Here is a 25,844-nt window from a genome sequence, read left to right as displayed (position 1 = left end):
AGAACACGGGTAACTGTAATGAACACCGACTTTGTCCACTGAATATGTTGAAACAGTCAGCCTGACTATAATATGTCCCGGTGACATTATTCTGTTATTAGGTAATTTTACACTAAACAAACAGGTATTCAAATATTTTTTGCAATTCAAAACCCCCATCAAGGTATCGTACAAGGAAGTTATAACAAAAGGCCAGAAAATTTAAGGTTCATTTTAAACCTTACAACCTGCTGGAAATAGTCTTTGATCAAAGAAATACCACTTTAGTGATTCAATTTGTCGTCTTTCGGACTGTAAGTACAAATGTTTTAAACATTGTATGCTTGATTCGTGGAAGTTGAAAATTTTGAAACCTAAATATCAATGTTTTTTACACAAGGTGACAAGTTGAAATGAAATAACGATAATTTTAGGTATGCTGCATGGCCTGTCGCTGTGCCCTTTACATTCGTATTTACTTGAAGATATGCAAAATCTAGGAAGAATTTAACCAAAAAGTAACTTAAAGTGTAAAATCTTTGACATATTTTTAAAGGTTTTTTCTGACTGATTTCAGATGGCACTATCCAAATCTCAAATACCATACACATATTTGGTGTGTGGAACTAAAGACTGTAAGAAGAACTGTCATTTTTACTGCAATCCTTGTCACCTACCATTGTGTGAACAATGCAGAGATGAACATCGGAAGAGAAATCATAATATAGTCCATTACCGTCAACTTCCGGTAGAGAAATGCAGGATTCACCATTCAAAGGACGTAGATCTTTACTGTGAAGAATGCCAAATTCCTCTTTGTTCTAAATGCACAGCGACACAAGAGCATCGTGGTCATGTTTTTACTGATTTGGAAATGATCTATGCTGAAAAGGTTTTGCTTTTCCAAAAGGAAGTTGCCAAAATTCGAGACCAATTAAAACCATTTTCAAAAAAATTGCAAAAGGAAAATCCAGCATATGCCAACGAATTCAAAACGATTAAGGATGACATAAAAGCATCTATGAAGGCTGAAGCCGAGTCTTTAAAGAGTATAGTTGACGCAGTCACGTCAGATAAAATAGAGCAAGTCAACAAAATAGAACAGTCGGCATTAGAAAAAATAAACGGCCAAAACAAAAAGATAGATGACTACATCAACTATCTCAATGATCTTATCGAATCATTCTATGGTCACCTATCTCCTACAAACATTAAAAACGTCGTTTCTGTACCCACTCCTAAAACCCATCCTTTACCAGAGATGGTCAAACCAGTCCCTCCAGTGTTTACTGCTAGTCAATACAGCAGGGAGGATGTCTCCAAACTACTGGGTAGTGTTAGTGATCTTGACATTAAACCAGAGAACAGAGAGAAGGTCGCCTTTAGAGAGTTGAAACTTACAGAAAAACAGAGGAAACAAGACAAGGGGACATCTGACGAGAAACAAACACTGTCTCTTGCTTCCTCTGTCACCAAGCTCCGGGAATTCAGAGTACCAGGTGTCGATAATATATGTCATATAACGGTTGATATGTCGGGCAAATTCTGGGTGAGTGATAGTAGAGGAATGCTCATCCATATAGATCTACAAGGGAGTCCACTTCTGTTCGCGGAGATGAAAACCAGTGGCAGTTATGAAGGTTTCCACACAACTACACGGGACGGGGAGATGATTTATACGGAAGTAAATGACAAAGTCGTCAAGAGGATAGCAGTGGATAACACAATTACTGAATTCACACACACGGGATACTGGACACCGCTTGGCATACACTCCTCCCACATCAACGGGGACATACTGATGGGGATGGTTAAGAAGGGAGTAGGGGCAAAAGTCACTAGATACACCAAGACAGGGAAAGCAATACAGAACATAGAGAAGAGGTTAGGAGGCAAGGACCTTTACAAATATCCACACTTTATCACAGAAAACATCAATGGTGATATCTGTACATCAGACTTTGACCAGAAAGCTGTAGTGGTGGTGAATGAATCGGGACAAAACAGGTTCTCCTACTTGGGCCAAGAGAACCTTAGTCCCTATGCCATATGTACTGATCTCCTCGGTCACATCCTGGTATGTGATGGTTACAGTCAAACGGTTCTTGTACTAGACAAGGACTGTCGGCTTTTGTCTGTATCAGGGGATAAGCTCTACTGTAATGTTGCAGTATGTGTAGATAAAGAGAGCAATCTCCTTGTTGGGCAAGGGAACAACCTTGTGTCTGTATTCAAGTATCTAGAGTGAAAATATACGATCATGGTGATATATATACGTCAATAACAAAATGCTTTCGTTGGTGTTTCATACATTCATACAGGTATGAAGGTAGCTCACATTGCAGAAAGATATATAATCCACAACAGCCATATTTTTTATATACATGAATGTTGTCATGGTAACTACAGTCTAATAGTCAGAGGGCAGTCCGTGAAGTTCGTGCTCAGCCTTTCAATGTAGCTTTATAGTTTCGATCGATCAAGAAATAATCCACGCAATTTGATGCTAGAAGTACCATTTAGACATAATTAATGAACGATATTAGAAGTTATTTATTTAGACTAAGTTACACATTTTATTAGCTAAAATGCATTTCAAATTAGTTTTAAATTTTAAGAAGGAAAACGTACATTCATATTCAGGGACTGTTCGTGTTACTGGATCGTGTAGATTTCAGTGAATCTTGTCAGTATCCAAATGAACTATGGAATCGACTTTCCTACCAGATGAAAAAATACCTACCAGTAGTTGATGTAAATAGATGTATTATAGATAAGTTTGGAAATAAAATACAGTATCTAAATCATCTCATTTTTCAATTTTTAAAAACGAGTTCCAAAAACTCGCAAACAAACGAGTAACCTTTAGACCACATCGCTCACTTGAGCGACAATGACCAATCGTAAACCACTCCGCTTTACACTGTGGAAATACTATACATATATCGCATTTTATGGACATGGCCTGTTGCAAATCAAATTTTACCGTTTCAAACGGACCCGTTTGTCAGTTTTTCTGTAGATGTGCAAATTGGTCTTCGTGCGTTATACGTCAACAATCATACACTTGTATAGAAAACTACAAGGCCAGTTGTTACCATTTCTGGTTTCAAACATCTCTTGGATAAGAGGAATCTCTAAATTGTGAAAATTATTATCTTACCACCCCGGCGCCTCATGGGCGGGGCATAATATGCAGAAAATGTGCAAAATTTTAAAGATCTTCTTTCCTACTCCCACACAAGTGGAAAAAACTAAGTGCACTGGCATCTTATCGATGTGAAGCCTTATACCAAAATTGTGAAGTACTTGGGCCCCGAGTCAAGGGTTCAGACCCTAGGGCGGGGCCAATATTGCCAATGGTCAACTTGTATTAATTCAGAATATCTACCGACTTTATGCACATAATTCTATACATTCATTTCTCGATGCATGTTTCCTGAATGTATGCCAAATTAGTGGTTACAGACTCCTTTTTATAAAACCATTACCTAGGTTTTAAAAAATTATTAAAATTTTAAATAATTATCTTTTAATAGTAAAAAAAAAAATTCCTATCTAATACGGTGTGGGCTAAATAATGGGAAAAGGGCACTTTACCTTTATAGATAAGCAAGAGGCCCATTACCCCACATTGCCCACCTGAACAATAGTTCCTTGTATCAAAATGATATTAGTTAGTTTTTTTTAAAATTACCAATATATTTCTATGCAAAACTGTAAGCACCCCTTGGGGTCCCAGTATTCGTCTGGGGGTCACAATTTTAACAATTAGAATCTACATCATCTTAGGATACTTACTTTGAATTTCACAAATTGTAGCATTGTAGTTCTTGAAAAGAAGATTTTAAACAATTTCCCCTCTATATTTCTAAATTAAACTTTTAACCCCTCTTGGGGCCTCAGTAATAGTCCGGCCATCAAGATTTTCACTCTCTACCATCGGCTCATACATTCACTGTCTGAAGAGAGGAACGAATGATAACTCTGCATGGGAGATTGCAAGATTTTAACAATATCGAATCAACATCATCTTAGGATGCTTGCATTGAATTTCACAATTGTAGCATTGTAGTTCATTTTAAATATTTTCCCTATATATCTCTATGTAAAAACCAGGGTTGGTCCGTGAGTCACAATTTTAACAATTTAGAATCTACATTATTTGAAGATGCTTGCATAGTAATGTCACAAATTGTAGCATTGTAGTTCTTGAGAAGAATTTTATTAAACACTTTCCCTATATATTTCTATGTTAAACTTTTAACCCCTATTTGGGCCCCAGTATTGGTCCGGCGGTCATGATTTTAACAATTTAAAATATTCATTTGATATACAAGCTTTGGTGTAAATTTTGGAATTTTTAGTGCAGTGATTCTTTAGAATATTTTTAAAGACATGCACCCAATTTTCACTGTTTCGCAATTATCTCCCTTTTAAAATGGGATTTGATCTTTATTTTAACAAGTTAGAATCCCCTTCCCATATAGATGCGTTATACCAGGTTTGACAGACAGAGGGACGGTAGATAGACAACAGGTGATTAGAAAAGCTCACTTGAACCTTCGGAAAAACTAGTACCTGAAATTTCAATTTTTACCAGGTCTTCTGTATACAAGATGTGTTTAAGTATTTGGCTTCGAGATGGAAAATCAAAGGCCTGAAGGGCCATAATGGCTTACGGGTTTGATATGACTATATTTACATGGATCGAGTATGATTCCCTCTATTTCTTACGGAAACTTTAGTTTATTTATAGCTCTATAGAAAGTAACTAGCTACATGTAATTCATAGATCTATAGAAACTAACAGGACCGATATCAACATGCCCCATTTGTTGATTGGTCGAACCTTAGTGACCGAAACAGACAGGATTGAAATCTAGACGCCTCTTTTATCAATTGGTTGAAACCACCATTGCTTTTAGGAAAATCATAGACTCACTGCATGAAATAATTATGATGATGTCAGACTCAAACTCCAATATCCAATGACTGAAGTGCATCAACTGTAAATTCATTCCACGATATAGGACACAAAAACACTTAAAACCAACATGCCTAAAATATCAGTATACCTTGAATTCCTACGTACTATGAACTTGCGCGAGAGTTGGTGCACGGTGCGGCGTAACAGTGCCACAGCCAGCGCAAAATCATTGCTCGTAAAAATAATATAACCAAATGATGAAATGCACTGCATGTTATGTACTATAATTAATGAATTCTCGTAAAATCTACACCAACAAGTATTATTCCATTTTATTTGTATTTCATAAATGTATATTTATTCATATTTTTCTGGGTTTTTTTCTACTTTTTTAAGAGGCTGACCTTCACAAACTTTTATAAGAAAAATAGATTCACAAGGCAGTTTTAACACCTTCTGTTTTATTTTTTTCCCTTTGTACAGAGATAAACTCTTGGGGGGGGGGGGGGGGGGGGAGGGCAAGAAACAGGCAGAACAATGCAATTACAGCAAACTTGTTTTGACACCAAATTTAATTAAAATTAATTACTGCACTATAACTTTGCAGTCAGTCTCTCTTTTCGTGACATGTGTACACAGTCATTTTCAGAGGCATACTATACCATGCTATACGATGTTTCTATGGTATAGTAATGTGACATCGCTTCTGTATATGACTTGCAATCAAGCTTAACTGTATATTGTTTTCTTATTTGAGTACAATTGGTCTCTAGTTTCCAATATTTTTACGACAAATAAACAGTTCAAACATAGCACAACCAAGGTAACTCCATCGAGGGAACATTGTGCTATTTTTAGATCTTGGAAAACCCCCAATATTCGATAATGGCGGAGGTGTCGAAGAAGGCACATTATATTAAAACAAGTATTAATTGCCCCTCAATTTATGCATTTATTACCGATTTATAATCCCAGTTTTAATATATCTCAATCATAAGTACATTCCTTTAACCGTTAAACACTTCCCCCCTTGCTGAGATCGATGTCGATCGAAGTTAGCGACGCTCTCTGCGGGTGCAAACGTTTTTATGAAGATTGAACGAAATAACGACAACTTTACATTTACTTATCACTGTTAGGATCTGAAAGAATTGGGAAAAGATTTTTTGCTTATAATACATGTAAGTATGCATAGCGGAAAGCATGGCGGCACTGTGTGATGCATGGCGGGGGCCAGTATACCTCTATGCAAAAACACTGCATTTAATATTCATTCGCGTTAGATTTCGAGTTTATTTAAATAAGGTCAATTCATATTGGTTACAATAACATAAGTGATGATAACAAATGGAAAATATAATCTTGCCTAAAGATGTTTATTATGAACAACAAACAGTTAACTTTGCAACATTGCAACATTCGAATAGAACTATTTTTTGTCGCGCATGTTCAGATAACTGAACTCTTTGCCGTAAAGATTATCCGGCAACTAGATGGCCGTAAGCCATAAAAACCACACAAATGATATACAAAATGTATTCTATCAATATGCCTTGCAAGTAGCCCAAAAAACATGCTTTTACTGTCACAGGCAGGAACATGATAAGTTTCTATTTCACTTTAACAGAAATGTTCAAATCAACATCAATATATCAACCACTACAGTTTGACAATTTTAATGTAACTCAAACCAATAAGTAAATACAATTTCACCTTTGTATGATTAATTTTATTAGCAATTTATATACAACATGACAGTTTAGATTTCAAATTCCGGCGAACTAAGAGTGGTCTGAGTAACACTGGGCGAGTTCTCGGAGCTGTTGAAGGACCCCTCTCGAATCCGCCCCAGTGGATCTTTGTCGGGCCGGTCATGTTTGTGCTTGTGTTTATGTTTGTGCTTGTTTTTCTTCTTCTTCTTTTTGGCTTTGTGTGCTTTAGAGTCTGTAGCAGACGACATGTCTGTTGCCGAAGTAGAAGAAGGCAACAGTCCAGCAAAGGAGAGAGGAGCACTAGATTCTGTGTAAAAAATAAGGAAAATAGGTGAATTAAATTACCATGCCAATACATTGAATGTCACATTTACTAAATCATTAAAAACATTTTACATTAGTTGCTGGGTTTTTTTACCCGGTATTTTAATATACAGTGTATTGTTCCATGGAATATGATGAACTTCATATACAAATTGATAAAGAATCCTTCAACCCCAATTATTACCTCCCCAATTTTATAACAAAAAAATAAATCAGTAACGAAGATAATGTATAAAACAATCATGCCATTAGACATTCCTTTTTCTCCTTACCTGACCCCACGGCAGTGGTTGTGGGTGATGAAGACCCTTCACTGAGTCTGGAGGACGTATCCATGGTTACAGATAACTGGGGCTCTGGAGCAGGATGCTCTTGTTTTACCTTCAAAAATGTCAAAGTTAACTGTATTATTATGAGATTATAGGTTTTATGATATGTTTCTATGATAAACTCAAAGCTCTTCTTTTTTACAACATCAAACAAGAAAAAGGAGTTGGAGTCTCAATCAGAAACTGAATCAATGTATCAAATGGTATGGTAACAAAACTTTTCAACATATATGGCAAATAAGATAAATGCACCCGTTTTTCTGTATTATTCATGAATGAATGCTGAAAAAAGATGTACTTCAGCTTATTTAAAACAATATAAAGCTACACGTGATTAAAACTATTTCCATTGTTATAAGTAAAGAAATTTGAATTTTGCAATGCTAGAATATAACTGTGTACATTGTACAATCAAATACCCTTGGATACAAAAGAATACATTAAACTCTACTAATGTTAGTTTTCATATAGACTACAGACTGACAGAGGGAAATAATACCAGGCATTTTTTTTCTAGATAACTGGTCAATACAATGCCAAAATTGGAGCAACATGAAATATAGTACCCCAACAAATTTGAGAAATTCAGCAGCGTATGCCGACGTTGCAGAAGAAGGCGTGACCGGTGTTTTTGTCACGGTGACTTCCTGAGTCCCAGAGGCCTTTGAGGGCTCAGTTACCTGGGGTTCCTCAAGGGTTTCTGATTCCATCTGTTCAATGCAGAAAGAAACAATACCTGTGCAATCAGTGTTAGTTGTGCATTCTAACATTTAACAGAATTTTTTTTCTTAAGCACTTACAAAACTTATTATTGCTTACTAAAATGATTTTTACTGTCTGATTACAGCTATTTTTTTTTTTTTTTTAGGTTTTCCACAATGTAAAATACTGTATACAGGGAAATATTCGCCCCCATTTTATTTTTCGCCTCGTTGTCGGCGGGCGAATTTAAGACTAGACATATTCTGATGTCTTCAATTATTTCTCTTTAAACACAACTGTGTCTGGGCGAATTCATTAGGGGCGAAACTGCTTGCAAGTGTAGAAGGTCAAAAATTACATGGTGCAATATCAACCCTGTATACAGTATTGACTTATCTTAGATATCAAGGTGATCAGTTTTACTGTATACCTAACTTTTTGAAATTGAACTATTCATGCAAGTTTTCAGATAAACATTTATTCTATTATCAAATTCAATAATTCGAATCCTCAGCAATTACTTGTTTATAATACAATATACTTTGCTAAAACATTACTTTTCTCAACATTCTTACTTAGATTCAAAACTACACGGTAATTGAATATAGAGTGTATTTGTAGTGCATATGTATATTTACAGTAGATAAACAAAATTTTATTTGCAAATAAGAGAATTGAAGTAGGTTTGCAAGAACCTTTTAATTGTAAACATATTTCTGCCAGGAACAAGTCCTTTCATGAAAAAATTGCAAGTGGTTTATATTGTTAACCAGATCATTTTATCAGTTTATCACTGGTAAATCACAAAATAAAGTTATCATGAATGAAAGTTGGATAATAGTACCTGAATATGTGTAATTATGTCAAGAATTAATGTTATGAACAAATTATCAAATTGAAATGAAATAAAGTTATTTATCAAAGATAGTAAAGATGTTCAAACAAGAGCAGAGAATTAGTGAGTAAATCAAACTTTTGGTTATAAATAATCATTCAGTGTTCACACAACTCAGAAAATCAGACACTCTGGAACTAACTACAATACATCACATCTCTATCAATAAAGGCCACAGTTTTAAATACCTTCAGTTTCAGCCTCTTGGACTGGGATGCACTGTCCTCATTGAAGATTCCCAAGGGGCAGGTCTCAGGGACACTCCCTATGGACAGGACCAAGGGTGGCGGCAGCTCTGTGGGGGGAGGAGACTTTCTCTTGAGGGAAGGTTCCTCCCCGCCAATGTCCGTAACGTCGATGTCGGCCTCAGTGTCCACCTGAGAACTCTCACCTTCCTCCATTCCCACCTCCTCATCCTCTTCCTCATCATCAAACATTTCCTGCCACAAAAAATGGGTTCATCAGATTTTAACGCTTGCTGTATGGCTTACATTTTACCTTTAACTTTCATTCACAAGTAATTTTATGCATCTAATGCCATCTATAGTACATATTAGACAATCACAAAGTAGATAAAGGAAATGCAGATACAATGTGTGGTAAATAGAGAGAGGGAGAACTAACCTCCATTTCATCAGGAACATAAGCAGGATTCATCTTATTCTTTCTGTCTTTTAAACTCAGAACAACCATGTTCTATAAAATAGAGAAACGAGACATGTTTTGTAATTCTGAATTTTTCATGCTAATACATGTACATATACTACCATTTATTTGAGTTTGGATCCCTTCAGGAGCTACTCAGTTTCTTACATCAGGTATGGGCAGACAAGATGGGCGTGTACGTCCATACAGAGTGAAATAAACATCTGCTGCATCACAACGCAGCCTACTGTCATACGAAAATGTGCAGCTAAAAATGAAAAATAATATCATGACAAAATAATTGTTAAATGAAAAACGTGCATCATATTCTGCACTCATCAAAACCAAGTCACAAAAACATGATCTTACTTCATCATTTTCCACAAGCGTTCCACTAATCCCTCCGTGTGGAGAGCACTTGTTTCCATTCTTCTGAAGGGAGGATTCAGGACCAGCTGTTGTAGAGCATAGTGTCTGAAAGAGAATCCAAAGTGGAATGACAACTATCTCTTACCAACAATTTCATTGAATGTTTAACAATAGCACTATGATAACATCAAATACTGTACTAATATTCAGGTACCTCACATAGAGATCTGGATCTGTTTCTACCAAGTTCAGAATCCAGTACATGTCCTCTGGTCTGGATTCAGCTGAAAATGATAAATGCAGTATGCACCTTGGTTATTAAATCATCCCACAGCATTGGAAGAAAATTGTGACTATCTATTTATAGAGTGGTATCAAAGGAAAATCAAGAAGGAAAACTGCACCAGTACATGTAGAAAATTGATGGAAACGTTTTCCTTCTGTCTTTATCCACAGGATAAAAATATACAATTCACTGCTGATTATTTGAAATTGATCTTCCAAGAATGGAAAGAATTAATGTTAAACAGATGAATATTTGACATAAATACTTGTTTCAATGGTTGATCATAAAATTTGTTGACACAAGTATAAAAAAAATTTCAACCAAGTGTCATTATTTTATCAATAAATTGCAATATGAAATAATAACTAAATCCACTCAGTTCATATTAGTGTCCCTTCAAAGCAATGCCAGGAATGATTGACCTCATGTTTCACTCATGAGAGATAAATAAGCCTTAAAATTGTGAGTTACAAGAACAAACTTACTTTTTATAAAGTCGACTATAGCATCAATGGCCGCCAGCCGAATGTCTCTGAACACTCCATGCTGGGCATAGCTTTTGAAGAACTCCACTTCACTTGGCAAATGTCCAAACTTCTGCAGTGTTCTGATGGCACTCAGACAGCTGTTAAACAACATCAAAATAGCAAGTTAACAACTAGATAACTTTAGAACAGTTATTGAATGAAAAGAGTGAATGTGACACATCTAAATACATGTATGATGAAAAAATATATTCTTCCATACAAATATTACATAGATTTAATCATTTCCTTCATTGATTCCTTAAAAAAAAGAGACATCATTAATATAACACACCTGACAGTGACTGTGTGCCTGTAACATGGCAGTAACTTTTCCAGGTTCAGATAACGAGTAATTTCCTCCAGAATCTGCTTTGTCTCTGCTGACAAATTGTCAGCAGTAGGGCCCTGCCTGGTGAGGATGAAAAGAAAACAAGTTACAGCTACATAAGATTGACAGTAATGTCATCTCCTCGCATCAAGCCACCTTCTTGTTTTTCTTAGTGCAATATCCTGCATCATAACACGCTCTTTAGTGTTCAGAGGTAAGAAATGTGTATTTGAATGAAGAGACTGACACCTACCCTGGCGTACTCATGAGAGTGATGGCTGGAGTCACTGTTTTAGACACTGCCTCCACTAGAGCAGCTCTGTAGTAATTGTCAGAGAACTGAAACAAACGTAAATAACATTTTGTTCACCAAAGAAAAAAATAAGAATAACATTCTTCATATCACAACACATTGATTTAACATCACTGATACCTAATTCAAACATTTTTGTCTGTTTACTACAATCATCTTGATAGCAGGTGAAAAAAAATATTTAAAATTCATAAATTATTTGACAAAGTTTTCACAAGTTTTATACTCCAAAGCCCCTGACCATTCAATAACTTTATACTCTAACTTGATAGAATTACATAACGTTATGTATTTCTTTTATTTGGGGAGGGGGGGACTAGTAAGTTACCTTGTTTCTGCTGTTGTCATTATATTTAAACAGTTCCATGATGAATTTGAACACTTCAGGTGGACAGATGGTATGAATGTTTCTCAATAGGGCCATGGCATTTGGTATAGTCTATAGAATAAATGATATAACACATTATCATATATGACATTAAGTTATAATCTATTCATAATCCTTAGTTAGGTACAACAATGTGATGTGAAACCCAAAGAAAGAATAACTTGATATTGACTTTAATGCTTACCTTCAAAAGGAAGTAATTTTGAAAGTTTGAGAAGTTGTTTTGTCTGATGATGGCTGGGCAGGAATGAGATCCAAACATTTTCCTAAAGATGGTCATCATAGCTGGGGGTCCTGCCCACACACCCACCATAGAGTTGGCCACCTACAAAAAAATTAAAATTACGGTAAGTCAAGCAGTTTCTATTCACCACCTATTATATGAAAAAGAATATGGCATAATTGATTATAAATAAAAAGTATGAAAGAGCATTGTTTCCTTTGTATCAATAAAAAATAACTTATCCGTATTTGTGAAAACATTCAAATAAACACTAATTTTAATATTGGTTCATAAGACACACAAGATAAAGAAGTTCAGATGTTTTTACAATTTCTATTAGACTTTTCATAAAAATATTTTATAAATTCAAAACTTATTTGAAATTTTCAAGCAACAAGACAATTAAATTAAGCTTGACGTACAAATTAGTGCTAGCTTAGATTTTCTAAGTTTTTCCCCCTTTTTTTCTCTCTAAGGGCAGCAAGATTTGACTCTTCAAAAAAGGGTAAAGTTGGGGATAGTAAGTTTTTGCTTGTTGACCTTGGCCAGACAATGAGCTGCCTCCATCCTGATCCTGTAGAAGCAGTGGTCATCCTCCAGTATGTCTGTCAGTGCCCGCCTAGTCCCTGCTGTAGGGTAGTTCTCTAGTGCACGGATGGCCTGTCAAAGTAGCAAACACCACCATGAAAATCTCTCATTCATTCCGATCATACTAGGTTGTTTGTTGTACAAAATAGGTACAATTTTATTATTTCCTTATTTTCTTTAAGTAGAAATGATATTCTTTTGTTTTCCTTTGACTGAAAATAGGGTATTGATCAATGCATCATTTAAAACACCTTTTTTAAAGCAAAATGTAACACGTAATTCCCGGCTAATAAAGTACAATGACCTTTTCAAGGAAATAAATGCAAATTGATAAATAAGGTTTTCCATTATTACTTCTCTTTGGGCGACAATGTCCCTCTCGTATCTGAGCTGGTATTGCCACATGTAGTCTGGTTGTTCCCAGGTCACATGACTTAACAAGTTCATATCAGGATCAACTCGTAGCCAAAGAACAGGCGAGTCAGCACTGAAACAAACCAAAAAGCAGCAGTTAATTACTGTGCTCTATAAAGAATTAATACATGTATCGTTAATTCTTGACTTCTCTTAATTTGAGTACTCTTTCTGTAGCAATGCTCTGATGGATCTTTATATCTGATGCTAAGCTTTTATATTTCATGGGAAGCCCAAACATATAAATGTACCAGCTTACTGAATTCAGTACACACAGATTTTAGTACAAATCTATCATACAACTGATTTAGTATCCTCCCAGTCTGCATTGTCTGTATACAATATGTGAACTGAAATACTAGTACTCCAGAGTGATGTATAGCTGGGGATGCAGAGAATTCAATACTTAAATTGAATCCAAGATAATCTGAACTCAGGCTACTGAGTCTGCTAAAGTTTTCTAGACACCATGCACAGAAAATACAGCAAATACAAAATTCAATTTATTAATTTCTTTTCTTTCATTTTATGAAAAAAAAAACAACGGATTAAGATTTTGATATATAACAAAAAAAAAAACCGATTCATTCATTGCACTGAACCCTATTCAATTTGTCTTGCCAAACAGTCTGCCTAAAGCCTGCTCCTTTTATTTCACTTTGTTTACCATACATGAAATAGTTGAGGCTGGCTTTAGTCGGACTGTCTTGTTTAAAATTATGTACCTGTACAATTGTATCATATATTCTAAAACAATTTTGCTCAAATTTAAACTTATACTGGTATGCATCAGGTACCATTAGATTCAGGCTAATGTTTTCATGTTCATCTTTTAAAATTTTTTTTGCACAATCATTCAGGTGTTTACGTTTTCATCAGACCCTGACCAATTTTGAACAAACATACATGGTACAAGAGGGAAATTAATTTAAGTGTTCTATTCAAGGTAACAAAGAATTTTAAATCTAAGTATAGCAATGTTACCAGGAAGTAAATTATGCAAATTTCCCAGAGTCGCTTCCAAATTTCTGAGGTGTGACACCTGCTGATTTGACTCCAAGGTAGCATTTAAACTTTTAAATTCCATCAAATAATATTGCATGATAGGAAAAGAAAACATTAATTTATTTTGGCAAAGAAGAAAACTTGATGGTTAAAAAGTCTTTAATCCTGAATTTTGTTTTTGATTTCAGTTCTGGATTAATTACCTCCAATTTCATTGTAATGAATGCAATTCAAAAAAAAAAAACGGTTATCAATTTTAACAAACTATAGAACTATTAGTTAAGAGATACACCTGTATATTTATTATTCAGAAAAATTGAATTGATTTTATTATAATACGATGATGCTGCATGTCTGTACTATTCCTTTGTTAGGTTAAAAAGAAAAGGGCGAGTTAAGAATTCTAAAAAGGCAAAGCAAAATCATATTTTGTGATGGTCAGTCATAATTGTAAAGAGTTATTTTACATTTCAGATGGCTTTATCCAAATCGCAAATATCACTCACAGTTGAGCACCATTTGAACTGTGGCACTGAAGACTGTGAGAAGAACTGTCAGTTTTACTGCAATGATTGTCACCAACCAATGTGTGAACAATGCAGAGATGAACATCAGAGGAGTCCAATTACCAAGAACCATGAAGTGGCAATTAACCAAAAACTTCCAGTACAGAAATGCAAGATCCACCCCTCAACGGACATAGATCTTTTCTGTGAGGAATGTCAGATCCCCCTTTGCACTAAATGCGCAGCCACACAAGGTCATTGCAACCATCTGCTTATTGATTTGGAACAAATCTACACTGAAAAGATTTTGCTTTGTCAAAAGAAAATAGCAAAGATTCAAAACTATCTGCAGCCATCTTCACAAGGTTTGCAAAGAGAAATTGCTGAAGATATCACAGAAATCAAACAGAGAATGAACAGCATTAGGACATCTATAGAGGCGGAAGCCAAGTCTATCAAAGAACTGGTGGATGCAATCACGTTGGATAAAATAGAACAAGTCAACAAAATAGAAGAGTCTTTATTACAAATATTGGACAGTCAAAAAGAAACAATGGATGACTACACTCACTACCTCAATGGTGTAATCAAAACACTCTATGGCTACATCAAGTCTTCTTCTTCAAGCTTAGAAAAACTAATCTCTTTGGACACCTCAAATAACCTTACAATCCAGCCAATACCTGAGACCACCAAACCAGTCCCTCCAGTATTTACTGCTGGTCAATACAGCAAGGAGGATGTCACCAAACTACTGGGTAGGGTAACTGTTCCTGACACAAAACCAGTGAACAGAGAAATAAAACCCATGGAGATTGCCTCTACACAACTGAAATCTAATCAGTGGAAAGAAAATGAAGAGAAATCTGACATGTCTTCTGCTGTCACCAAGGTCATGGATTATACAGTGCCAGAAGTTGATAGTGTACATAATGTTTCATTACTAGGTAAATCAGGTACAGTCTGGGTCAGTGATTATCATGGCAACCTTGTCCAAACAGATCTACTGGGGAATCAGCTACAGAAGATACAAACCAGTGGTGGATATGGCTACCACACAGTCACACAGGACGGGGATCTGATCTTTACAGACAGAAAGAACAAAGTCATCAATAAGATAACACTGGATAACAAAGGAACTAAATTCATTAAAACAGGGGACTGGGAACCAATCAGCATACACTCCTCCCACATTAACGGGGACATACTGGTGGGGATGATAAAGAATAGAGAGGCTAAAGTCACAAGGTACAGCAAGACAGGGAAAGAATTAGAGAGGGACTTCAAAGGACAGGGACTGTATGGTGATCCACACTACATCACAGAAAACATCAACGGTGATATCTGTACATCAGACTTGGACAAACGAGCTGTAGTGCTGGTGAATAAATCTGGACAACATAGGTTCTCCTACACAGGTCAGGGGTCAGAGTTCTGCCCCTACGGTATCTGCACTGATATCCTTGGTCACATCCTGGTGTGCGATATAAGGAGTGATATAGTTTATCTTCTGGATCAAGATGGTCAGTTCTTGTCTCTACTACTCACAGCACAGCAAGGGGTAAAATGTCCCCGTGGTCTGTGTGTGGATGACAAGAACAATCTCCATGTGGGACAATGGAACACAAACACAGTGACAGTGTACAAGTATCTACAGTGATCATTACATATTTTAGACTTGGACTGTTATTAATTTTATTTAAAACTTCTAAAACAACTAATACTAATTTGCTTCCAAATTAATCTTAACCTTTCAGAGGAATTTGTTTTTAAGTGTTCAGTGTTACCAACGTAATATCGTATACTGTAGATTGAATTTCCAAATTAAATGCAAGAATTCAATATCCACGTAAAATCACAAAAAGAAACTTTTGTGGATTTTAAAATCTTAGTTTTCATTTTTCAGAAAGTTTTGAATGATAGGAAATTATAACAAAAATTTTTATATTCCTGCGATTTTATACAAAAAAGCAGAAGCTTGAAATTGATCTAAACAAGTGCTGAAAATCCAAGTGGGACACACAAAAAGACAGCTGGACAGAAGACAGAATAAATATGTCAACATAAGACTTACTCCATAGCACTCAGGTCCATGTCTACCTCCTCCCCAGTCATCAGCGGAATCTTCTTCTTCTTGTTCCTAATACATAGAAAAAAAATAACTGTTGTAAGACAAACTCAAACTTAGATACATGTGTGAGAAACAATTATATAAAAGAACAAAATGTTTTTTTTAAAAATCAAACTTAGATACAGAAGTGACCTGTAAAAGGTATTTCTTTTTGTCCATGAAACCACAAAATTTCAAACTACATGTAACATTTTGCATCTCTTCAAGCAAAATGATCAACAGCTATTTTTTTCATTGTTAACATGTATTTTTTTTTCAATCAGCCCCTAAAGTACATGTACCAATACTGACTTCTGCTGGCAATTGAATTGTTTTTTAATCCTATTGGTATGTGAAACTAACTGACTGTTCATAATGCACAATGCACCTCAATAATAGCATCATTCACATTTTCAACTTGTATTAATCATTTTGCAGATTGGGACTGTTGTTTTCATTAAATTTTCAGATTTTGTCAAGAAACTAGCATGTTAAAATATTCTAATAAAATATATAATACATTTCCATGTTTGACTCTCAAATCTTTTTTACTTTATTTTTTTCATGGTTTTCTTTATTTTATGAAATTATTTTTGAAATATCTGAAGAATACATGCAAAATATGTAACAAATCAATACATAAAACAAATTTCCAAAATGTGAAGGCAGTGAACAAAACCTGAAAGTAAAGATAACCATTTTGTTTACCTCCTAGAAAATGCCCACATAGGATCTACATTTTCAGATCTGAAATCATCAACCTTATGTTACAAAATTTTAAAACATTTTTTATACCTTAAGTACATTTATGTACATGCAGCACAGTGAAAATATTTAGATAAAAAATACCTTCTGCATTTAGAATGGCAGGTGATGTCAAACTTGGTCTTGTTTTCTTCTATTTTAAAGTTGTGATTAAACGACCCATCTAGTTCCTGAATGGTTACTGTCAGTGGCCCCTGGAATAGTAAAACAAACCCTAAATGTCATTGCTGAAGTGGAAAAATATTTTAATTCATTCAATCTGATTTCAACTACAAGTGAATCTATTTTGATTTTTAATACAGTGTATATAAATCAGTGTCTCCATATCTTAGAGAAATCCAACTAAACATTTTTTAAATATAAAAATCAATACAAAATTAAGTTGCCTCCCATTACTTTGAACTTGTATACAATGTCAAGACAGAATTAAACATTGATAATATTTATGTTTATGAAAAAAAAACTTCAATGTAGGAGAGTATGTCATAGATGCTTATACATGATACATAAACAGTAAGTTTTGAAACATACATGTGTGCATTGCACATGTACACTGTACTACATTTTATAAGGCAAATCACAATTTTGGAAAAAGAATACATATGCTTGATACCTATGTATTTCTTCTTAACTTTAGAAGATGAAATTCACTAAATGTACAATAACAAGCTTTGGAGGAGGATTTTTTTTTTTTTGCTCAAATTGTAAGCTTGTTCTGCATACTTACCACATATTTCAGGGCCCCTTTAGCTCCGAGGTCCTGTTTCAACTCCAGCTCAACGACATTTCTTTTCCTGTTGAACACAAAGTTTCCGAAAAACCTGGCGCATCCACTCTGTGAGCTGATTCCTATGTAAGGAGTCTGAGCACTTGTACACTGTATGTTTAGTTCACTCTTACTGATAATCATTCAGCCTACTGAGTATACATTATATCTGGGGAGTGAAATTTTTGTACTTCATGCTATTCACAGTGTCTAGAAATATAATTATCTTTACATGAATTCACAATTATGAAATAAAAAAAATTCTTAAATCATGATGTTGGGGTAATTTTCATGTCATGGTACTTCAATATTTGTTAGTAAATTTTATCAGTAAATCATAGATTGGGGATTAAAACATGACAAAATTAGCATTAAATCCATTGCCATAGGATATGCATGTGATTTTTCTGCTTACACAAAGGATACACCCATAATTCTAGGAAAGGGCTAATGTCTTTTCCTGTGACTGTTGAGATGATTTTAAGAAACTGAAACAGAAAAGACACAGTATTATCCTATTAAATGTTATGTCAATCAAAATGCACAGATCATCCAGAACTTCCCCATTTTTCCATCTTGCATATTGAATGTGATGTTTTCATTCTTCCAATGCATGATGCCAACATTTTATAAAATCAGGGTAGATTACATTATACATATCAGTGACAGTGTCTATTTTTCTGACTAACCCATTCCAACACTCAGCGATCTTCCCAAATCATGTCAATCTAAATAATTCACTGTATAACATCTTGTAGATTTGAAAACCACAAGACAACTTACTGATGAAGTTGAGAGCAGCAGGTTCCCCCATGTGTTGGCCCCCACCTTCTGTGAAGCCCCAGTCGTGGCCAGAGCTACAAGCTTGTTGACAACCTAAAACACAATATGTGTACATTCAAAATCAATTCACGGATGAAGATGCATCATTGTTCATCTCTGCATAAACTTACATGTACTCTGAAATACATATACTAGTTCAGGTTAATAATTTCATAGGGGTTATTTCTGACCTCTTTACATAAATGTATCAGTACCAGTATGTAATGGTAAAACAAATATTCAATTATGTGATTGGTAGAGAAAGAAAACTGCGAAAATCAGTCATACAGGGGTCTGTACTGATCTCTAAAATGACCATTTTGACTTTAAAATCCACTAAAATCAGTGTTTCACTGAAAAATCACATCCCTGAATAATGATATGCATCTATATCACAAGGCCATAGAAAGACATGGTGTATAGGTAAGGACTAAACAAGAATATCGTTTTCTGATTTCCTTTTAAAATAAAACACTCATTACGCAAGTACAGTACCTGGATAAGCAGCTGTTCACCAATCCTCTGCTCCAACATCCGCATCACCAGGAAACACTTGGATCGGAAGGCCTCCATGTAACGAGGGGACACCGTGTGGGGGCTTTTGATGGAGAAATGATGATTGGAGTCTCGTTTTGTGGGATCTAGCACAATTCCTCCCACTCTGTTCTCATAATCTTGGACGTCTTTCAAATACTATTAAATCCCAAAATGCACATAGTAATACATGAACCAACAAAATTATAGAGACAATCAAGAGAAGAAAAAATTAATTTTTGTTAAGATGTGCTAATTATATTAAAATATCTTAAACCATACATTTCCCCTTCAATTTAAAGCCATTACATTGTACTTACATTTGAAATTCTGAATCTGTATTCATTATTTCCGAATGTTTTCTTGATAAAGAGACCACACAGATATCCTGAGATTCCCATCGGCAGCCATGCATCTGACCTATAAATAAAAAAAATATTGTTTCAATATCATTAAATTTTACATGTACATGTATTTTAAGGTCATCACAATACTAATCACAATTTTCATTTGAGTATCATATCACAATTGAGTGAGGATTAAAAACTTACTCAATATAAGTCAATTTCCATATAGTTTTAGTGCATAAAGATCCATGGAGACAACAAAATCAGAGTATGTAATACATGTTAATTACAGTTCTGTATTGCAATGAGCATGGACTGATATGCTACCTTCTTTCAATACAAATTGCAGATATAATCAAAAGCCAGAAGCTAACTGTCCTATACTTTCATTTGGGTTTGTCTATCCTGATTAATTCATGAGTATGGTAGCATGTTGCAAGTACAGATGATGTTACAAAAAGAATAAAGAGACTTTCAGTAATCCATCAGGCACTTTGTGCTATTCTTTATAGATTACTTAACCAAACCATACCAGGTCTGCATGGCGATGAACGTTCCAAAGAACTGTTTGGCGACTGCCTCAGCCAGGACGGTGCGTGTTGAAATGGTCTGGTCTATGATTCTGTTGGAGTGTAACAGGTTTGTACTGAAATAATAAATCAAGACTTCAATAGTCTTCCCATAAACAATACATCTACTCATGCAGAAATTACATATTTTTGAAAAACTGGAGAAAATATTATATGCATTCTTCAAGTTTCTCTTATAAATAAAATCACCCAAAAATAATACAGTAAAGTATACTATATATCAGAAAATCTTTGCTCCCATTATATTTTTGCCCCTTTTGGCCTCATTGTCAGCAGGCAAGTTTAAACTGGGCAAATTCAAAGGTCTTCTACCACCAGATCAATTGAATTGGGCAATGAATTTGCTTCTCCACTGCTACTTTGACTTGAAACAAACCTATTACCTCAGAACAGACATGGTGGCATAAGACGTAGACTCCACATAGGCCTCGTCCACAAAAACATGTTTATAACAGGTGTACGGGTATCTACTGGACAGCAGCTCCTCATAGAACTCAAAGGCCTGGGGGTGAGGAAACATTTATTCATTTAATATTGCCTATATGACTCAAAAGACTCAAAATTTTTAAAAGGATTAAAGAGGAATAGTCACAAGAAAGGTTTTTCAAATGCTCCATCATTGTCAAATTTCACGAGGGAGGGAGATACAGAGCTTAAATATCTCTGAGCATGGATATTTACCTGATGAATGTAGTTAGTTGTATGTTTCAGAATCTCAGTCAGGTGGGGCAAACAAAAGTGGGTCACTTCATGCATGTTAGGGTCCACATGGATTTCAAATGGCCTACATACAAAGAATATTGTAAGAAATACCAGGTATATGAAACATTTTATCATACCCCGCTTTGTCAGGATTAAACTTAATCATAACCTTTATTTGTAAAAGCTTTATCAACTTTATTAACTTGTTTGTTTCACCAACATGAGCACTACATGTCCTGCAATATCTACATGTATTATACTTTTAAGCATATACATGTACATTGAGTGCATAATTAGGTATATTCATAAAAATCTCCTAAAAATGTGTTCGGTATAAAACTTGTTCAAACCAAATTTTCTAATAACTGAGCTATATATTCTGTATTTACCCAACTGCCATTCCAATGTTGGGAGCGGAGGTGGGAATAGACAGGAAGTAGTGGAATGTCTTCCGCTTTTTGTCTGGAGTTGATATCACCTCGATGAGGTCCCCACAGGTCACCGCTGTCAGTTCATTGTCTACTGTCACCTCAATCTTCCAGGTGCAGGGCTCTGAATAGGTGTCCAGACAGGGAAACCATAATCTAGTCAATAAATGTTGATTAATCAATAATAAATCCAGAACGTTTGATTATCAAATATGCAAGTTTTGAATTCCTTTGCTGATGCTACCATATTTTGATTTTCATTTAACATGTACCAGTACTTGAGTTTTTTTTGTTGTAAAGTCATGCGAATGTAACTTGAATATAGTGCATGGAAATACCTGGAGCAGTTATTGAGACCAGCAGTAAATACATGTGCTGCGTTTTCATGTGCAGGTCCAGGTAAATCAGGTACAACAAAATGTAAACCCCCTTTAGGGTTCTCTAATGAAAACTCAATGCACAAGCGGAAGGGGCGTAACTCTATAAAAAAATAACCATGTATAACATCACATGCATGATGCGATAAATCCAAAAATATTTTCACAAATGTGGATAATCTTAGAGAAACATTAATATCTTAATCATTTTAATTACCCGCAATATTCAGGTACATTTCTGGGGGCAACCGAACTGTGATTTCTCCATTTCCATTGTCAGGGTCTACTGCTGACATGGCCGAAAAATGGCAGTGTTGAAAGTAATCCAGATTTCTCCTGAAAGAAAAATAATACAATGAATGAACATAGTTACAAAGTAAATGGGATGGTGCCAGTGGAATAAGGAGTGTAAGGAGTAACCGTTATGAATGATGCAAGTTATTCAAAAGTAAATTTACTATTGCATAATAAGTACATACTGTTTTGCATCTCCCTGGCAGATTTCCAGTGTTGGGTCATTGTACAGAAACTTTGCCTCATACTGATCGTTTATTGACACATGATATATTCCTTTTATAGCTAAGGAAACACAACACTTATATATCTAATCTTATCTCACAGCCACATGCCTATGTTAATTTTTGCTATGACAGCTAGTGACCATTAGCTTACAAATTTGATAAACCTGATTATTAAAAAAATCAATAACTACCAGGTATATCATTCTGGAGACATAAAAACACATAATGCAAGCATAAAAGTCATAATCAGTTAAAAACTTGTTGACCATAACAAGTTAGGATAAAATGTCTACTGTCAGTCACAAACTAACAAGGCCATTTTACAAAATGAACCAAAATTAAGTTGTAATCTGCCATTCTGAGATTTAAATGTAAAAAGAGCCAACAGCCTTTGTTTTAATGATGCATATTTATTCTACTTGGGATTGAAGAACCTATATGACATAGTGACAAAGAGGATACGGCACTGCTTGCTATTTATCTTCACTCTCTTTAAATCTTGTCGCAGGGGATGAATCACAAGCTCAACATAACCCTGAAAAATAAAATCTTGAGAGTCATATCTAGACTTTAAGTGACATATTGATTTATAAAACAATTTTTAATAAATTGATGAGCCAGGTTCAATGCTTTATATTTACAGTCAGTCAAGTAGATTGTTTTAAATAAGAGTGTAATTTGTGAGCATAAATATGAAATGGAAATACAGCAAAAATACATTGTATGCTATACAAAAATGTATAAAACTTACAATCAATGATTTCTTCTCCAAGTTTATTGCACGAATGCATAAAGTCTGATGAGCTAAATCAATCAAATAAAATCATAAACTTAAAAATTACAGTACATGTAGCACAGAAAACATCAAAACTTTAGATCCAAAAAAAATTCCTGTCTACAAAGTATTGATTTTATTCAATATGGCCTTATGATTCTTATAATCCTTACATGGTGATCAATGGTCTTAAGAGATCAAAATAAGAAGGTCAATTTTATGGTCTTCCAATAGGGCCACTTCAACCTTCGCACTTTCTTCTATAGGGCGAAGATGCAAGAGTGCAAAGTAGCTAAGGCGAAAGTGTAAAAGAGCGAAAGTGCAAAGGCAAAGTGTAAAGTTGCAATGGTGAAAGTGAAAAGGCAAAGAAGCAATACTACTCTGACTCGCTCCTTTGCCTTCGTAACTTTTCACTTTAGCCTTTGCCTTTTTTTTATCAATCATCGGATGATAAAATGAAGTTTGATGCAGGCACTGTCCGCGCCTAAGGTTTGCTGATTAATCTCAGATATTATTGGTACGAGTGCAGACCCCATCCCCTTGGAAAATTTAAAATTGTTAATTTTATAGTAAATTTATCAAAAGAATGCGTCCGAACCCCCCCCCCCTCCCCGGCAAATACAAATATATCATTCGGACCTACCTACCCCAACCCCTAAAAACAATATTATATACAGCTAAAATAATCTTTAAATTATAGACATAAAAAGGCAAAGGCAAAGTGCGAAGTTGTGAAAGCTAGATGGTGAAGTTGAGAAGGCAAAGGAGCACTGCTTTGCACTTTCACATCTTTGCACTTTCACATCTTCACGTTTCAGTTTCATCATCACATCTTTTGACTTAGCCTGTTAGCAACTTCGCACTCTCACATCTTCACCCTAAAGGTGCAAAGGTCAAATTGGCCCTATCGGAATACCATACAATTTAGATAAATAGACCATTGACTTGTTTGCACACCCTATTGTATGGTGTTCCGATGGGGCCACTTTGACCTTCGCACTTTCGCCTTTAGATCGAGGTGCGAGAGTGCGAAGTTGCTAAGGCAAAAGTGCAAAGGCAAGGGAGCGAAAATGCAAAGATGCGACAGCAAAGTGCGAAGATGCGAAGGCGAAGAAGCGATACTACTATCGCTTCTTCACCATCGCAACTTTGCACTCTTGCCTTTGCATCTTCGCGCTTTCACCTTTGCCTTTTTATAATTGTGGAGCTCTCTATCGTTTAAAGACAATTTTAGCTGTATAAAAGGACACATGAGGTAGACGATGAACTTTTTAGAATTTATTTTCAACAGCCTGTGCAGATCCATAACTTTTTCTAAGGGGGGGGGGGGGGGGGGTCTGAGACATATTTTAGAGATTTTATTATATATATTTAATAAAATTACATTTTCCGGGGGATGGGATCCGGACCCTCTCTCCCCCTTTACTCCATGTGTGAAGTTATTAATATTGGATTTTCCGGGGGGGCAGACCCCCCCTATAGGTCCATACATGAGCAAGGAGTGTCGCATAATGAAATTAGAATGTTTCTGTGTTTGATCCACGGTAAACAGACAGCTGGTAAGTGGCAGGGGTCTGGAAGTGCAAATGTATACAATCTGGCGGACATTACATTTTATACGGAGTATATAATGATTAGGCATAGCCAGCACTGGTAAACATATATGTCACATATACACATTAAAATATTCATAAACATTCATAGTAAGCACAATGGCCTAGCGCATGCTTACCAATAATATCATGGATTAAACGGAAAACCTTGGCGAGTACGGTGCCTGCATCAAAGTCTATGTAATCTACTGAGACTTTCTGAATGCTATCATAAAGGCGAAGGCGTAAGTACGAAGGTGCGAAGGCAAGAGTACGAAGTTGCAAAGGCGAAGGAGTGATAGTTGTATCGCTCCTTCGCCTTCGCACCTTTGCACTTTCGCCATCGCATCTTCGCGCTTCGCCATCGCATCTTCACGCTTTGCCGTCGCATCTTCGCACTTTCGCTGTCGCACTCTCGCATTTTCAACTTCGCAACTTCGCACTCTCGCATCTTCGACCTAAAGTGCAATGGTCGAAGTGGCCCCATCGGAACACCATATTATTGGCCTAAATACTGAAGATTATATCTGGAAAAATTGTACATTGACTATTTTAATGACAATCTATTAACTTTGTTAACAACATTTTAATTTAAAAATTGCACTTTGATAGACACGTCTTTTTATGCACATACGGAAATTTAAGGTACATAAACTTGAATTCTTAGAGCTTGTTTTACAACTATCTCAGTATCTGATCAAGAGTTACAACACTTTCAAGTAAGATACTTACCCAATTTATATGGCCTTGAGACGTCTGTCTTGCCTTCCTTTTTCATGATTTCGAAATGCAGGTTAAATCTTTTGTTTTTACATTATTAAATATTGAGTTTTAACGTCTTACAACCCTCAGATTCATATTTTCATTTTGTTTGTTTCCAAAAATTCATGGACGCCGCCATTATTGTTTTGTCAATTACGATATTTTCGTATTTTGTTCAAATTACTTTTCTATGATAAAAGGTACATTCAATATGCTGAAATAATTCCTATATCTTTTAAAAGTACTTTGTATTAATAAAAAATGTATTTTATAAATTCTGAATTCAACTT

General features: G+C 35.3%; 3 protein-coding genes across 4 annotated transcripts; 2 read left to right on the top strand and 1 right to left on the bottom strand.

Moving 5' to 3' along the window:
- The first annotated feature begins 120 nt into the window (after positions 1-120).
- LOC128165837 (uncharacterized) lies at positions 121-2,733 on the top strand. The gene is made up of 2 exons (XM_052830687.1): positions 121-293; positions 557-2,733. The coding sequence occupies exon 2, from the start codon at positions 557-559 to the stop codon at positions 2,225-2,227; it is 1,671 nt and encodes a 556-aa protein (XP_052686647.1). The 5' UTR covers positions 121-293; the 3' UTR covers positions 2,228-2,733.
- A 3,865-nt stretch (positions 2,734-6,598) lies between these two features.
- Positions 6,599-25,698, bottom strand: LOC128165835 (transcription initiation factor TFIID subunit 2-like). Of its 2 annotated transcripts, XM_052830683.1 has the most exons (32): positions 25,525-25,698; positions 23,177-23,229; positions 22,888-22,960; positions 22,384-22,474; positions 22,122-22,240; positions 21,866-22,007; positions 21,489-21,683; positions 21,079-21,181; positions 20,781-20,899; positions 20,340-20,453; positions 19,781-19,880; positions 19,422-19,619; positions 18,888-18,980; positions 18,531-18,592; positions 18,066-18,180; positions 17,423-17,532; positions 16,538-16,603; positions 12,893-13,025; positions 12,491-12,610; positions 11,912-12,052; positions 11,668-11,778; positions 11,280-11,365; positions 10,991-11,107; positions 10,657-10,796; positions 10,100-10,169; positions 9,886-9,990; positions 9,685-9,784; positions 9,496-9,567; positions 9,060-9,311; positions 7,841-7,984; positions 7,218-7,326; positions 6,599-6,928 (listed from the first exon to the last, which is right to left on the bottom strand). In XM_052830683.1, exons 1-32 carry the CDS (start codon positions 25,568-25,570, stop codon positions 6,669-6,671), a joined length of 3,759 nt encoding a protein of 1,252 aa, XP_052686643.1. In that variant the 5' UTR covers positions 25,571-25,698; the 3' UTR covers positions 6,599-6,668. The 2 variants fall into 2 exon arrangements, with proteins under 2 accessions (XP_052686643.1, XP_052686644.1); XM_052830684.1 differs by lacking the exon at positions 7,841-7,984.
- Positions 13,563-17,094, top strand: LOC128165836 (uncharacterized). Its single transcript, XM_052830686.1, has 2 exons — positions 13,563-14,013; positions 14,432-17,094. The coding sequence occupies exon 2, from the start codon at positions 14,432-14,434 to the stop codon at positions 16,121-16,123; it is 1,692 nt and encodes a 563-aa protein (XP_052686646.1). The 5' UTR covers positions 13,563-14,013; the 3' UTR covers positions 16,124-17,094.
- Positions 25,699-25,844: the final 146 nt, after the last annotated feature.

Source organism: Crassostrea angulata, chromosome 10 (assembly GCF_025612915.1).
Source record: "Crassostrea angulata isolate pt1a10 chromosome 10, ASM2561291v2, whole genome shotgun sequence".
NCBI classification, from domain to species: Eukaryota; Metazoa; Mollusca; class Bivalvia; order Ostreida; family Ostreidae; genus Magallana; species Magallana angulata.
The sequence above is the reverse complement of the archived record's forward strand: the minus strand, read 5'-3'. Positions and strand labels throughout refer to the sequence as shown.

Excerpts from the sequence above, each read along its gene's own strand:
- LOC128165836 (XM_052830686.1), top strand. The coding sequence starts at position 14,432 with ATGGCTTTATCCAAATCGCAAATATCACTCACAGTTGAGCACCATTTG.
- LOC128165837 (XM_052830687.1), top strand. The coding sequence starts at position 557 with ATGGCACTATCCAAATCTCAAATACCATACACATATTTGGTGTGTGGA.
- LOC128165835 (XM_052830683.1), bottom strand. The coding sequence starts at position 25,570 with ATGAAAAAGGAAGGCAAGACAGACGTCTCAAGGCCATATAAATTGG. Across the intron at positions 22,241-22,383 it reads TGCCAGGGAGATGCAAAACA|GAGAAATCTGGATTACTTTC; the intron begins GTATGTACTTAT and ends TTTTTCTTTCAG. Across the intron at positions 16,604-17,422 it reads TGCCATTCTAAATGCAGAAG|GAACAAGAAGAAGAAGATTC; the intron begins GTATTTTTTATC and ends TCTATGTATTAG.